This window comes from Balaenoptera physalus (assembly GCF_965194825.1).
Source record: "Balaenoptera physalus genome assembly, chromosome: 14".
NCBI lineage: Eukaryota > Metazoa > Chordata > Mammalia > Artiodactyla > Balaenopteridae > Balaenoptera > Balaenoptera physalus.
Genome location: NC_138893.1, coordinates 36,758,962 through 36,774,519, shown reverse-complemented (window position 1 = coordinate 36,774,519; position 15,558 = coordinate 36,758,962). Strand labels below are relative to the sequence as shown.

General features: G+C 36.3%; 1 protein-coding gene across 1 annotated transcript in view; it reads left to right on the top strand.

Moving 5' to 3' along the window:
* The window catches only part of LOC309642208 (pancreatic triacylglycerol lipase), a 66,481-nt gene that overhangs the window by 29,782 nt on the left and 21,141 nt on the right, over positions 1-15,558 (top strand). The window contains exon 3 of the mRNA XM_082423432.1: positions 14,589-14,634. Within this exon, the coding sequence (XP_082279558.1) occupies positions 14,589-14,634 (46 nt within the window). The remainder of the gene's footprint in view (positions 1-14,588; positions 14,635-15,558) is intronic.

Below are 15,558 nucleotides of genomic sequence, written 5' to 3'. Positions count from 1 at the left end.
AAGCCCAAGTCATTTATGTAATTTAATTTTAATTAATATATTACATTGGTATTGTTTTTGTTCTTCCATGTAATAAATATATCCTTTTATATTTGCTTTTTTCTATGAAATGAGGATTTTAGTAGCATTTCCTCATAGGGATATTTTTTAATCAACTTTGTTATAAATTTTGTTATTTAAAATAAACTGCACTCATTTAAAATGTACGATTTGATGAGTTCTGACAATTGCATAAGCCGATAAACCACCACCAAAATCAAGATATACCCTCCCAAAAGTTCCTTCTTGCCCCTTTACAGTCCATTCTTCCCTCTAACCTGGCTCCAAGCAACCACTAATTTTTTCGTGTGTGCAAAAATGATTCACTTATATTTTCTAGAATTTTAAATAAATGGAATCAGGCAGTACATATTCTTTTGTTTCTGGCTTCTTTCACCCAGCGTGATGATTTTGAGATTCATCCATGTTCTTGCATCTATCAGTAGGCCACTCCTTTATATTGATGAGTATTATTCCATTGTATGGACATGCCACATTTTGTTAACCCATTTATCTGTTGATGGACATTGGGTTTTCCCTGGTTTGGCTATTGGGAAGAAAGATGCTATGAACTTTCATATATAAGTCTTCATGTGGACACGTTTTCATTTTTCTTGGATAAATACCTAGGAATAGAATGACTGGGTCATTTGGTAAGTGTATGTTTAACTTTAAGAAACCCAGAAATATTTTTTCCTAAGTGGTTATATCTTATTACATACCTACTAGCATTGTATTTTCCAGTTTCTCCATATTCTTGTCAGTGCTTAGTATTGTCAGTCTTTTAAATTTTAGCCAATCTGATAGGTATAGTGGTATCTTATTGTGATCTTAATTTGCATTTCCCTGGTTATGCTAATATGTTCAATGGTATAAAGGAAACTGTGTCATAAGGAATGAACACAGAGAAAATCTCAAAAGAGAAATAAAAACTATAAAAAAAATCAATTGGAAATTCCAACATGAAAACATAAAATATATGAAATTAAAAATTCCACAGATGGCCTTCATAGAAGATTGATAATGATAGAAGAACTTGAATATAGATCAGTAGAAATTATCCAATCTTAAGAATAGAGAAAAAGATTGAAAAAATAATAAAGAATAGAGCCTCAAGGGCCTGTGGAACAATATCAAAAAGTCTAACGTACTTTTATAATTTGAGTCCTAGAAGAAAAGAGACAGGTGGTACAGAACAAATATTAGAAAAAAAATTTTGAAATTTGTTGAAAGATGTAAATTTACAGATTCAGCAAGCTTAGCAAACTCCAGGAAGGATAAATGCAAAGAAAACCACACCAGGGCACAATATAATCAAAATGCTGTAAACTGCAGATAAACTCTTGAGAGCAGCCAGGGAAAAACAACATATTACACATGATTTAAATAGCTGCTCACTTCTCATCAGAAATCTAAAGGCCAGAAGAAAATAGTGTCTTTAAAGTGCTAAAGGAAAAAAGCCATCAAGCCATATATATATATCCAGCAAAATATCCTTCAAGAATGAAGTGAGAAGAAAATAAAAACACTAACTCAAAAAGATGCATGCATCCCTATGTTTATAGCAGCATTATTTACAATAACAAAGATATGGAAGCAACCTAAGTGTCCATTGATGGATGAGTGGATAAAGAAGATGTGAGATATATATATATATATACACACACACACAAGGAGGCATGCACATACACAAACACACACACAAAATGGAACAAATGGAATACTACTCAGCCATAAAAAAGAGTGAAATCTCGCCATTTGCAATAACATAGATGGACCTTGAGGGCATTATGCTAAGTGAAATACATCAGACAGAGAAAGACAAATACTGTATGATCTCACTTACATGTGGAATCTAAAAACAAAACAAAACAAAGCAACAGCAAAAAACCCTAAGCTCGTACATACCTCTGTATGTACTCTGGTGGTTGCCAGAGGTAAGGGTGGAGGTGGGGACAGGTGATATGGGTTAAGGAGGTCAAAAGGTACAAACTTCCAGCTATAAAATAAATAATTCATGGGATGTAATGTACAGCCTTGTGATTATAGTTATAGTTGTATATTGCATATTTGAAATTTGCTTAGAGAGTAGATCTTAAAAGTTTTCATCACAAGAAAAAAGAATTGTTAACTATGTATGGGAATGGATGTTAACTGGACTTATTGTGGTGATCATTTTGCAATATACACAAATATTGAATCATTACGTTGTACATCTGAAACCAATAAGATGTTATATGTCAATTATACCTTAATTTTAAAAAAAGATTTTGAAAACAGCTCAAAGAACCCATGCACTTGAAGGGGGCCCTGAAATTTAAGCTCCATTGGTAAATCTGGCTTGGGATGATTCCTGCTGGTATTCTGATTGCAGAAAAGTTTGTTTCTCCTTTTTCAAAGACATAATACCAATCCTTAAAATATAAGCCTTCTGTCTCGTCTGTCTTGACTAGGGCTTAATGACCATACTTCTGTTCCTCATTCTATTCCTATTTCTGTTCCTAATTTCTATTTCTCAATTTGGGTTAACTTGAGAGCTAACAGAAATGGAAGTTTCCTGGGAAAGTCCTTTACAATGTGAAAGTCCTCTGCTCTCAACAACCGTTCTTTTGTAACCTGAATCTTACTGTACGCCATAATTTTAGGCAAGAATAGTATCTTTACATTGAATTTTTTTTAACCTAGAGGACTCTTCCATCTGCATCTAGAGTAATTTCCTCAGTAGTCTGAAGTCTTTCTTGTTAAGAGGTCTTTATTCCTCTTCCTGTCATCCCTAATCCACACATTAGCTACTTTTCTGAGTTATCGCAATTTCATCCCTTCATGTTCCTGCTTATAAATAACTGGCATAATAGAAAGATTGTGGAATTTCAAGTCAGAGGATCTGGATTTAAGTCCTGACTTTACCTCCTGGCTATGTTGTCTTGAGTAAGTCGCTTAGTACCCTGTCCTCAATAGCTTGTCATAAAATGGGGATAAAGTTATTGTGAGAGAATATCATATGGGAAAGCAGTTGCAAAAGAAAACAATGTATTTTAAAAACAAGAATGAAGTGAAATGAAGCCATTTTCACATCAAAGAAAACAAAGCGAATGCATGTCCACCGAACTACAAGCTATTCCAAAGACAGAAACTTGGAATGAAACACATTGGAAATGGTAAATATGTGGGCAAATGAAAAAGATCATCTTTCCACCCATAATTTTTTTTAATCTGTTACTTGATTTTAACATCGTCCTGTGGTATGTGTCATGTTATATACATGTAATAGATATGACAACTATAGCGTAAAGGACAGTGAAGGGTGGAAAATGGACCTACACACTTGCAAAGTTGTTAACGTTTATGTGAAGTGGTACAATATTAACTCTAAGTAGACTGTGAAAAATTAGAGATATATGTCTCCCTAGAGCAACTACTAAAAACCAATAGAGAAATTAAAATAAGACAGTAGAAGTTAAAATCGATGAATTTATATAATCAGAAATAACCACAGCAACACCTAAGGGGAAGCCTGGGACATAATTTAAGGCCATAGGTGTGTGGCAGGAGGAGCACAATTCCACCTGTAGTGATGAAAACCACAGTATTACCTCATGCTCAGCCCCAAAGTCGGGGGGTTCAGGGACTTTTCCCAGTACTTGAGAATCAGAAGGATTTATTCTAGATAGATAGATAGATAGATAGATAGATAGATAGATAGATAGATAGACAGATAGATAGATAGGGATGTTGATAGAGGTGGAGAATACTGTTACATTAGAGAATAGTGGGGAAAGCATGGAACTGACCGGGGCTTGGAGTCTGGTCCAGACTGTGCAGTAACTGGTGCTGTGGCCCTGGGCAAATTATTTCCCCTCTTTGAGCCTTGGTGTCTCCAATTTTGGTGAAATTGAACATGTTAAAAATTATTTCTAAGATTTCTTCCTTTACTAAAAATAGTATTTGGAATGAGGTTAGGGTATTTCTAAATTAATTATTTTTAAGTTTTTTTTTTTTTTTAAGGTTTCCATCCAGCACTAACACAGTAGGATTTTATTTTTTATTTTGTTTATGACATTCTCCTCTAATCATCGACTTGCCACCTTATATAGCTCTGGTTGAATATCTGTATGTTTTCATTAGAAATAACTTTCCACTGATATACATTAATGGTAGAGATTAAAAAGTCTTTTGATTCTTTTTTAATCTTTTAATCATGAAAAAAACCCCAAAACCCTTTTTTCACTTCCCTTCAATATATATATTTAGTTGAGGGGCCCTCTAGTGGAAGAATCTTGCATATAGCACTACAATAGTTAGCCTGCTTACAGATTTAATAGCCCATGATACTATGTTTTATACATTAAAAAATAAAATATCTATGCCTATATTACAGTAAAATTCTCAAAATTCAGTTTCTCACTCAGAGTAAACTTCTGGTGAATTCAATATTAAAATATATGAGACTACATATATAGGATTGTAATGTTTAAATTCTTTCTGTCCCATTGCTTGTTGCCATTAGATTAACCCTGTGCATGAGAATGTATAAGATAGAAGTGATATTATGTTATTCCCCAAAATGTGTTCAAAGAGAAGACACTTGTTTCCTGAATCATTTACTACTTTTCTAGAGAGTTCCTGCATTTTTCAGGTGAAAGAAATATATACGACTGTGTTGACAGGAGAGAAAGTACGCTAAAGACATAAACTTGGGTCCCACAGAGTGTTGGTGGGAGCTGACATGCATCTTTTGTGGGTGTTGGGCAGATAACTGTGGACCAGGTAACACTGCAAAGTAGTTTCCCACGGCATTTCCCCTTTTTCTCACATGGTCAAAAGGAAAATCACAAACACTTCTAATTACAAAATGGGCCATGTCAAAAAAACAAACGAAGAAAACCTGGCCTGTTACCAGGTTCCACAGGCTCCACTCTCAGGAGTTTGTTCCAAAGCAATTGCGTAAGTGTGATCATCTATACACAGTCTCCCCTTAATTCAACAGAAAACTACTGTGAATGGCAATGATTTTTAAACTTCATTCAGAAGCCAGCCTGACCTCATTTGCAATCAATTCTGCTTAAAAGATATAAATATATCTAAAGCAATTTAATTAATTAATCTGGTCTCTAAGCTGAATTTCATCCGTTATCAGTTTCAGTTTTAACAAATTGATATAAATCATCCAAAATATCAAATTGGTTGTGTTATAGGGAACCTCAAGAAACAAATGAAAAGTTGAACTAACTTAGCAGAAAGAGGTATGAAAACCTTCTTAGACTTGAATTTCATGGGATTAAGTAACTACTTCATTATTAGTTTTTAAAGCAATTTCCTAAATTAGTTTCTAATAGCCAGATCCTAAAATGACTCATCATTAAATTTAGCTTTCTTTTCACAGTAGAGGGGCAAGATAATGGTCCATGACAACTATTGATACCTTAAGAATTAGAGGTACTTTTATTTTCTTTATAAAAATAAAGAAAAAAATCATGGCTAAGGGATATTTGGAATGCTTTCATATCTTCCCTCGAGTGGACCTAAATCCCCTTGTTCCTCTGTAGATGTTATTGTCAGATTATCTTGGCAAATCAAGGTGCCAGAGGTTCCCACTGCATACACTATTTTATTATTGACTCATTTTGGCACATTCTGAAGCATTTTACTCTCCAAAAGTGGGCACTTGTCTTCTGAGGTTCCCATCACTGGAGACCCCTGGGCTCCCAGCCTCCTGGGGAAGCTGAAAGGAGAACAGATGGGGCCACCAGGCAAATCACAGCCTGTCCATCCTGCAGCTCTGGGTAAGAACGCAACACATTTAAGAGGGAACTTCAAATAGTTACATGTTAGCTTGTGAGAGTGGTTTCCAAGTGTTTTCAGTCCTGGACCACATGATTAGAAAGCCAGTGTCCAGGGGTAGGTGGTAAGCATGATCTTTTTTTTATTGATGCTAACCTTGGAGTTGGCAGAGCACGTGTTTCCCATATAAATTTTACCCCAGGTCAGGTGCTTTAAAGACCTCATTCAGGGGGTTCATTTGCTATATTTGTATTGATAGATGCAGTTCCCAACATCTCCAAATGGATAAACTCCTTGACCCCAGTTTCCAAGGGTGATCAGCTCCTATTCTTTAGTTGGCAATTTAGTAACCTCACCTTCTCCCTTTTAAAGTATGTCAGGTTTTGGAATGAGCCAAATTGGGGCCATCCAGATTCGTGTTTCTCAGATTTGAACGTGCCACAAAATCTCCTGCAGACCCTGTTAAAATGCAGATTCCGACTCAGCAGATTCAGGTGGCTTTTGCATTCCTAACTAATTAGCTCCCAGGTGACGCTGACCTGCTGGCCCATGGACCACACTTTGAGTAGCAGGAATCCAGATTTCTAACAAATAAAGGGAAAGAGATATCAGATGCAAAAAGAATTCTCTCCTACACTCTGCAGATGGAGACCGAGTCTGGGGACTGTAAAACCATTATGTGTATAAAGAGATTTCCCTGGGAAAGTATTATGTTTTGTCAATCTTGCTAAATAGTTGATATTACGTAGTTCTTTATCTTTATGCAAAAGAACTTCAAATATTATTCCGAAAACTTCCAGTATTCTGTGAGGATTCTACTAGGGTAGGGAAAGATAAGAAAACTGTTGGAGAAATTACATTTGAAATAAACATTGAGCTGATCCTGATTATCCATTAATGAGTTAGACTCATCTAAAGGAATCAATCTTTTTTCTAAATATTTTCACACATTTATCTATGATCTAACTATTCAAAACAGCTCTTGGGAACTAAAAAATGAATCATAAGGTACAAATTTTCCTTCATGACTGTAATTTGTCTCTCAATGTGATTCTGATCCAATTGACAGTAATCTATCCCATTGGTATATCCTGATCAGGATACAAACTAGGAAAAAAAATTGTCTTTAATGTGTAATCAAGTCTGATTTCATGAGAGAATTTATGGTGTGTAAACACTTAAGAAGTGGCTATTCTAGTAGCATTCTCAGCTCAGAGAGCTTTGCAAGATATCTTTGCCCTTCCTGTAATGTTTAATTGAGAAAAGTATTTGTCATGACATGGCAATGACTAGGGAATGATATCACCCATAAAAAATAGGATGTTATTTCTAGTAATTTTTATGACTTATACAATTTTCTCGTACATTTAAGAACTACTTTATATAACTGCTTATCCAGGAAAGGATTTTAAGAGAAAATGGAATTTAACTTTAAATTATATTTAATATAACTTCAGTTATCCAAATTACTGCCTTATCTGAAGTATTTGCTTTTCAGCTATGTGTTCAGTACTCTCTAGACAAAGTTATAGTCATCATATAAACAAAAAAAATGTAATTGGCTTAATTATCTGTTATTGTGTTGACTGTGATTTTCCGTATGTACTATTAATTACTTGCCAATTATTTCTTATAATCAAGTTTAAAAAATACATATACTTATTAAACTCAGACTTGGTGAATATGTATCATTCCACAATTAAAATATCAAATTATGTGTTAAGCATGTGGTATTAATCGGAGGTAAGATCTATTGGCCTAGAGGAGGGAAAGATATTGAGTTTAATTAGAAAAATAAAAGAGATTGTTAGTAAATTCTGCAAAGCCTTATTTTTTTTTTAATTTTTGAATTTTATTTTATTTATTTTTTTATACAGCAGGTTCTTATTAATCCTCAATTTTATACACATCAGTGTATACATGTCAATCCCAATCGCCCAATTCATCACACCACCTGCAAAGCCTTATAGAAGCACAAATAAAATAGGAAAAGTTCACCAGAATAACAATAATAATAAGAATATCAATTGTCTACTGTGTACGAGGCCCTATTCTATGTGATTTCCCTCATTTATTCCTCACAGGAACCCAATGAGGTAAGTTCTATAGCATTCCTATTTTATAGATGAGGAAACTGAGATACAAAGAGCTTAGGCTAAGCTAAAATCATTGGATTTCAGCAGTTTTACTATGATGTGCCTCTGTGTGATTTTCATTGGATTTATCCTGCTTGGGGACTGTTGAGTTTCTGGTATGTATAGGTTCATTTTTAAAAATCGATATTAGACATTTTCAGCCATTATTTCTTCAAATATTTTATTTAACATCTTCCCCAGGATTACAATTGTGTGTGTGTTAAACAGCTTGTTATTTTCCCACCAGTCACTGAAGTTATATTCAATTTTTCAACCTTTTCTTCTCTGTGTACTTAAGTGGGATAATTTCTATTGCCATGGCTCAGTTTACTGATTTTTTCTTCTGTAGTGTACAATCTTTTATCACATCCATTCTTAATAATTTCTATTCCTAACTCATATATCCATGTTTTCCTTTGGATCTTGAATATATTTATGATAGCTATTTTTAAATTCTTATTTGCTAATTTTATTATCTCTGTCAGTTCTGGATCTCTTTCTATTAACTGATAAGTCATATTTTCCCACTTCTTTGCATGCCTAGTAATTTATCATTAAATGCTGGGCATTTATAATCTTACAGTACTGAGTATATCATTGGGTTCTAATAAAGAGACATACAAGTTTAATTTTTCTTTTTTAGTTGGATGGGGTACTCAGTTAATTTACTTGTAGATCAGTTTAATCTTTTTGAGGTTTGTTGTTATGTTTTTTTAAGCTAGATTGGGATTGACCTTTATTCTTGGGCTATGTTAGTGCTCCTCCTAAGGCATGGCCTTTTGAGGGGTATCTACTGAATGCCTTGATCATTCAATGAAATCTCTTACTCTGTTAGGCTGGATGTTTCCCAATTGTGTGTGAGCTCCAGGAGTTGTTCAGATTATAAATTCCCTCAAATAGTTGGTCTTTCCCTAACAGTTGTTTTTTTAATCAGCTTCATAGATCTTACTCTTTTCAAACACAGCTTAGTATTTATCCAAAGATTCAAGCGGACACCCATGCCAATTTCTGAAAACTCTCCATCTTCATAGCTTCCTGCTCTCCAGTACTTTGCTCTGCAAATTCTAACTACTTTAGCCTCTGCTCTCTACCTCCTCAGCAAAATGAGTCTGCCTTGCTCTAATAGGAATCTCCCTCCTTGTGCTGGGGTCCAGGAAATGCCAGAGTGATTGAAGGTCTCACCTCATTTGTTTTCCTTTTTTTTCCATTTATTACAGTCTTGTACTACCCATTGTTCAGTCTTTGCAAATCATTTATGTATATATATTTTCCAAACTTTTAATTATTTATGGTAAAAGGGCAAGTCTGATACCAGTTGCTCCATCCTGACTAGAAGTAGAAATCCTTCAGCTTATAATTTTTTAAGTGGACTTTGCTACTTGCCTTACAAGGTTGGTTATAAAATGCACATGGTGAGACAGCCTCTGGCTTTGCCTGCCCCTCTGTAAGGTTCTTCAGGTCATTTCTAATTGTCTGATCTCCAAAGCATCTTAGGTATAAAAAAAAATTGGTACAGATTATTAGTTTAATATGTTTCTTTCTTTCTTTTTTCTTTGCTTGCTATCTCTCTTTTGTCCCTCTTTCACCATAGCTCTCAGAATCCAAGCTGTGATCTCTGGGTCTGTTGAATTTTGCATCTCTCTACCTATTTGCTGTCTCTTCCTGCTCAATGACATCTGGAAAATCTTGTTATTCCATTCTTTAAGTACCCTGTAGTTGGATCCCATTAAACTCTCTTGAGAGCTCATGTCTTGAAAGGAGTTCAAAGTGCCTGGAAAAGGGGCCAAATGGGTATGCAACAAGGTTAAAAACCTCAGAGAAGGTAACCATATCTGTAAAGCTTTACTTGTGATAAGAAGAGTTAATTTGATCTAGAATTGTGCTATCCAATATGATAGGTGCTAGCCACATGTGGTCCCTTGAAATGTGCCACATGTTGAAATGATAATATTTTGGGTATTTTAGATTAAATAAGTTATTAAAATATATTTCACCTATTTCTTTTTACTTTTTAAAATGTGACTTACAGTATATTCCTATTAGGCTGTGCTGATCTAGAAAGCACAGGGCTGGGGTTTTAAAAACAATAGTGGCCAGTCTGCATTTTAAACCTGACTGTCAGGCAGTGTGTAGAGGATAGACACTGTCCTGAGGGCAAGAAAAGCAATTAGAAGTCTACTGTGATGGCCCAGGAAAGAAATGATTATCATATTTAATATTACAAAAGTTGTATTTCCATTTGAAAAAAAACTGCCATTTGCTGCATTAGTAGTAAGGGAACAAAATACAAATAAAACAAGTTATCTAAAAAATATGTGTGGCTTTGTTTTGGAAAGCAGATAACCAGTCTTATACATATATATATATACATACACATTTAACATCTCCTACGGTACCCATTCTTGACCATTTTTAGATCAACTGTAACACAGCCTTGGAGAACATGGCCTTTTGTGGACTTACACAAGTCATCTGGAGCTGGAGGAAAGAATTTGTCCCCAAGACTTAGCTCTCCTGCTTACCAACAGTGTGATCCTGGAAATGTTGCTTAAACTCTCTGAGTCTCACTATCCTCATAAGAAAAATAGCTAAAGCTTCCACAGGTTCTGCAGGACATTAAATGCATACTTTATAAGTATGTAAAACTGAATAATTAATGCTATAAAATTTTAAGTATGCTTGTTCTTCTTTTTCACAAAGTAAACCATCTTCATACGTAACAGAGGAGGGTTGACTATAATTTCAGTCCCTGAGTCTGGGTGCACTGAAATCTCTCATGTTTGTTTTGTTTTGTTTTAATAAGCACACTCAGCTAGCTATAAAGTGGTTTTTCTTTTTTTTTTTAATTAATAATTTATTTATTTTTGGCTGCATTGGGTCTTCACTGCTGCATGCGGGCTTTCTCTAGTTGCAGCGAGCGGGGGCTACTCTTCGTTGTGGTGTGCAGGCTTCTCATTGCAGTGGCTTCTCTTGTTGCAGAGCATGGGCTCTAGGTGCATGGGCTTCAGTAGTTGCAGCACGCGGGCTCAGTAGTTGTGGCTCGCAGGCTCAGTAGTTGAGGAGCACGGGCTCAGTTGCTCCGCGGCATGTGGGATCTTCCCAGACCAGGGCTCAAACCCGTGTCCCCTGCATTGGCAAGTGGATTCTTAACCACTGCGCCACCAGGGAAGTCCCAGAAACACCTCACATTTGGCAGGACGGTTGCTCTGGAAGGTGTGAGGCCACGATAACCCTCAGATTCTTGCAGTCTCCTTCTGCTCAGGGAAGTCTGGCGTTCTCAGGTAGGCATATTCTCCCTCCCATTGAAGGCCCTGGCTGTGGGCTGAGCAGGATAAGGGAGGACACGACAGGCTCTCTGAGGTTAAGTAAATGAGACCCCGTTTGGCTAACATGCCAGTTATCTGGCCACACAGGTGTCCCAGGGTCTTTCTTTCTCTCACCTGGAGTTTGGTATCACAAGGTTGCCAGAATCAGAGCCTAGATGTATGTCAATATTTAACTCCTCTGCAAACATGGCTACTGGATTAGAAATGTCTGAGTTTATCTTTTTGTTTTTAAATGTCCAAGGTTTCAGAGTCAAAACTGAATCAATGTTATGTAGTGCTCTGCTGAATCCAGGAGACATAGAATTATTTTTCAATGAAAGCCCGCTTTCAACGCCATGCAATAGCTGGAGAAGGACTGCCATGGCTCTGTCAGCCTTCACAGGGCCCACCCTCTAGCCCGCAATCCTGAGATGTGAGGAGTAACAAAAGCTAGTGGAGAGCAGAGTTTTGGTGGTAGCTCCAATCCACCTGCCTGTGGTGCTTGAGAGTTTCCTAGGTACCCAGCACACTGAACTGCTCTAACTACAAGTAAGTTGCATCTGGGGGCCCAGGCAACACTGGGTGAATTCTCACTAAACCTTGAAGTATCATATGGCCTCAGGTTGCTTGTGAAACAATGGTCACTATCAGGGTCTGAACTGAAAAATACCCAGTAAAATTAAAATTCTACAAAAATAGAGTGAAGGATTGGGCAATTACTTTTTATAATTTGGGAAGTGGCAGGACAGGGGATTTTCTAAGCCAAAAATTGGAAAATAACCTGGCAAAGTATTAATGTTTTGCATAACGTTTGCATCCAAATCTCATGGTAAAATTTGCAACCCAGGATTCAACGTTTGGTACCTGAACTGTTCTTGGAAGTAGGAGAAGTCATTGTACAATAAAATAATCTTTATTGGTTAAGGTAATGCTAGTTGATGTAACCCTGAAATATCAGTGGCTTTACATAATAGGAATTTATTTCTTGCTTATGTAAAGTTCAAAATGGGTGTTTGTGATTGATGGGTGGCTTTCATCTAAGCAGGGAACCCAGCCTCCTTCCAGCTTGTGGTTCCACCAGCTTCAACACATGGCCTTCAAAGTCACTGTTCTTGTCTGCATCAAGCCACAGAAAGGAAGGCACATGGCAGATCATGTGCGGGTTTTTTATGAACAGGACTAGAACTGATGTGCATGTGTGCGCTCACATCTCATTGGCCAGTTGATCATGTGGCACATCATCCTGCAAGACAGATCGGGTAATAAAGTTTAGTTCTATTCCCTGTAGGAAGAGGTCAGCAATCTCTCCTATACACACTATAAACAGACATAGCATGTTAGTGATCTGAATGAAACAATATAGTTCATAAAATTTTACAACCCAGCTAAAGGGTTCAGAGAGATTGAACTTAGGGGAAGTCATTCATCCAGAATTGACATGATAGACTGCTGATTACATACAATTCCTTTCTTAGCTTTTATAACAGTTTGGGAAATTGACTCTTCCCAAAACACTATAAAATTTGAACTTATTTTAGTTTACTAAAAAAAAAAATTCCCCATGAACTCCAGTCTCTGTTTCAGAACTTAGTGACTTTTGGTCCTAATTCTACAACCTATATTGAACAAAGGTCTCCTTAACTATGGATTAAATTTTGTACTATCTAAAATGCCAACTTAGAAATTTTGTGTGAATTATTTGGTAATTCACACAGAATGTATTTTATTTTATAGTAAACTCCAGAGTGAACATTGGCTCCTTTTTTTTGGTTTGTTTATTTTGCTTATTTTCAGTGAAAAATCACAGTTCTTTACTGTGAGATTGTGTAGGCAGTTGTTCCTATAGAAATTATTCAAACTATATTGCTTTTTATATTCATTTCCTCATTCGTTTGTTTGTTCATTCATGGGGGATGTGTTCAGGGCCTGCTTCATGCCAACATGGCTAGATGCTGAGGTAAGACAAGGCCTGGAGAATTCCAGCCTTCTCAGAGTTTATGATCCACACCTGATTGTGATGGGTGTCAAATGAGGCTAGTTCTGAAGGGAGGTGTTTCTAGAGGAGAGAGGGAAACCAACCTAATCAGCTCTGGAGAAGAGTCCCTAAGGATAGGATTAAATGCTGAGACATGAAGGATTCAGTGGGACTTTGCCACTGCTCCCATCCATGGGATTCCTTCCTTGCAACTTCTGTCCTGATTTTAACATTTCCCTTGCCCAACATTCCTGAATTTTCTTCATACACAAATAATTTTCTTGCTTTTTTTCTGTACCTGTAAACTTTGTCAGGGAACTGAATTCTTTTACCATTTTTGACCTACAAACGTGACAATTTCATATGATTCGACCTATAACTGTGATGCTGTCAGGCCAAATGCTCCAGTCTCTTAAAATTATAGTAGCCTATCCCAGTCTTTTTAAAATTAATTTTAAGCAATCGATCACCAACTGAAAACATCCCAGTTCTTTTCTATCAAATACTTCTCTTCCACATTATATTTCCCAGACCATTTTTTTCCAAGTTGAATTTTGTTTTTCTCTTATGCATAATTTCATTTGGCGATGGGGTCACTGATTTCACCTCTATGTTCTTAGAAGTACCCCCAGTTCCTTTCATCAGTTCATTTACTCTTTCCTCCATGTTATTGTTGATAACTAAATTAGTCCTATGGACTATCAAAATAAACTATCAACAGCTTTCCTAAAAGAAATGAACTCTCTTGAAGAATTGCCTCTATTTCACTGTTTTGGAAGGTAAGGCAAGGTTGTACAAAAACTGAATGAGCTGGTAAGCTTTTAGTATTTGTGGTCAAGACTGCTGTTATCAAATCTATGAAAACAATTTAGTTTCACCCATACCCACAGACCTGCACAGAGAAATGTAAACTAAAAAATGGGCAGACTAGAACCTTCACTACAATGAAATTATGGTGATTCTAAGCATTGTATAATCACATTGAAAGAGAACTGTTCTTATCTACCCTTTTCTCATCTTTCCAAAAGTACTATGGAAAATTTTACCTACTCTATCAATCTTCGTTTATTTATGATTAAAATTAAAAGTACATCCTTGGAACCTCCTCTTGTTTCATGCCACTTTTCCATGGAACTGCTCAAAAAGATAAGGTTTGCCTATAAAAGGACCTCTAGGTGCTATCTTGTGGGCAGAACTTGACAGAACTGCCATGGTGAGTCTGGAACATGTTTACTGAGTCTAATTTAGTCGAATTTACCCATTTTCCCTCAGAGGTCTAACTGAACTTGAATTACGCCAATCTTTTAAAAACTTACTTAGCCAGACTTAATTCTATTTTAAAATTTTATTTAGATGCTGCTCATCTGGACACTTTCGCTGTTGCTGGGAGCAGTAGTAGGTAAGAAAAAATATTTATGTCATGCTGGAAGAGACTTGCTGCTCAATACTTGGAAGAAGGGCTACAACACCTGAATTCAAGCTACTATGAGGATGAGAAGTAGAGCAAGGGGGAGAGATCCATGAATAGGAGCTCAAGCACTGGGAGTAGGGCTGCCAGATAACAGCTAAGATGCCCAGTTAAAGTTGAATTTCAGGTAAAACAAAGGATATGTGACATAGTTATATAAATGGTAAAATTGATCATTATAATAAATAAAATTTAAAGTTAAGAAAATTTAAATGTATTGCTATTGTTATAATAAAACATTTATTGTTTATCAAACTCAAACTTAACTTGTATTTTCACTTGCTAAATTTAGCAACCCTAGCTCGGAGTTAAGCGTAAGGTTTGAACCCTGGTTCCATCAGCCACAACTGTATTTCCCTGGGTAAAATTCTTAACCTCTCTGTGCTTCACTGTCTTCATCTGTGAACTGGGCATATAATGCCACCCCTTTTGTAGGGTAATTGTGAGACTTAGGTGTGATAAGTCACGTAAATCATCTTGCCCAGCATGTGGCACATATCGAGAATGCAGCGCCTACAACAACTACTACTCCTATTCCTGCTCCCACTATTAATGGAGACTTTATCCCCCTGGAGAACCCTTCCTTTGTGTTGTTCTTTTATGGGTTAACATTCAAGCACAGAGTTGTGTCAAACCATGGGCTTTCTATTTGATTATTTGTGAGCAACTTCTTCATCACAAGAATCCAGGATGCCCCTCAAATATAGGTCAGAGACCTAAATATTCAGCCAGGTAGAGACGTAAAGTTTTGGCATTTGCACGAAACTTAAGATCTCAACCCAAAGCCCAAAGACCAATGCCAGAAGATGTTTACAAGGAGGTAAGCGCCTCACCCCTACTACCAAGACCTGGGGA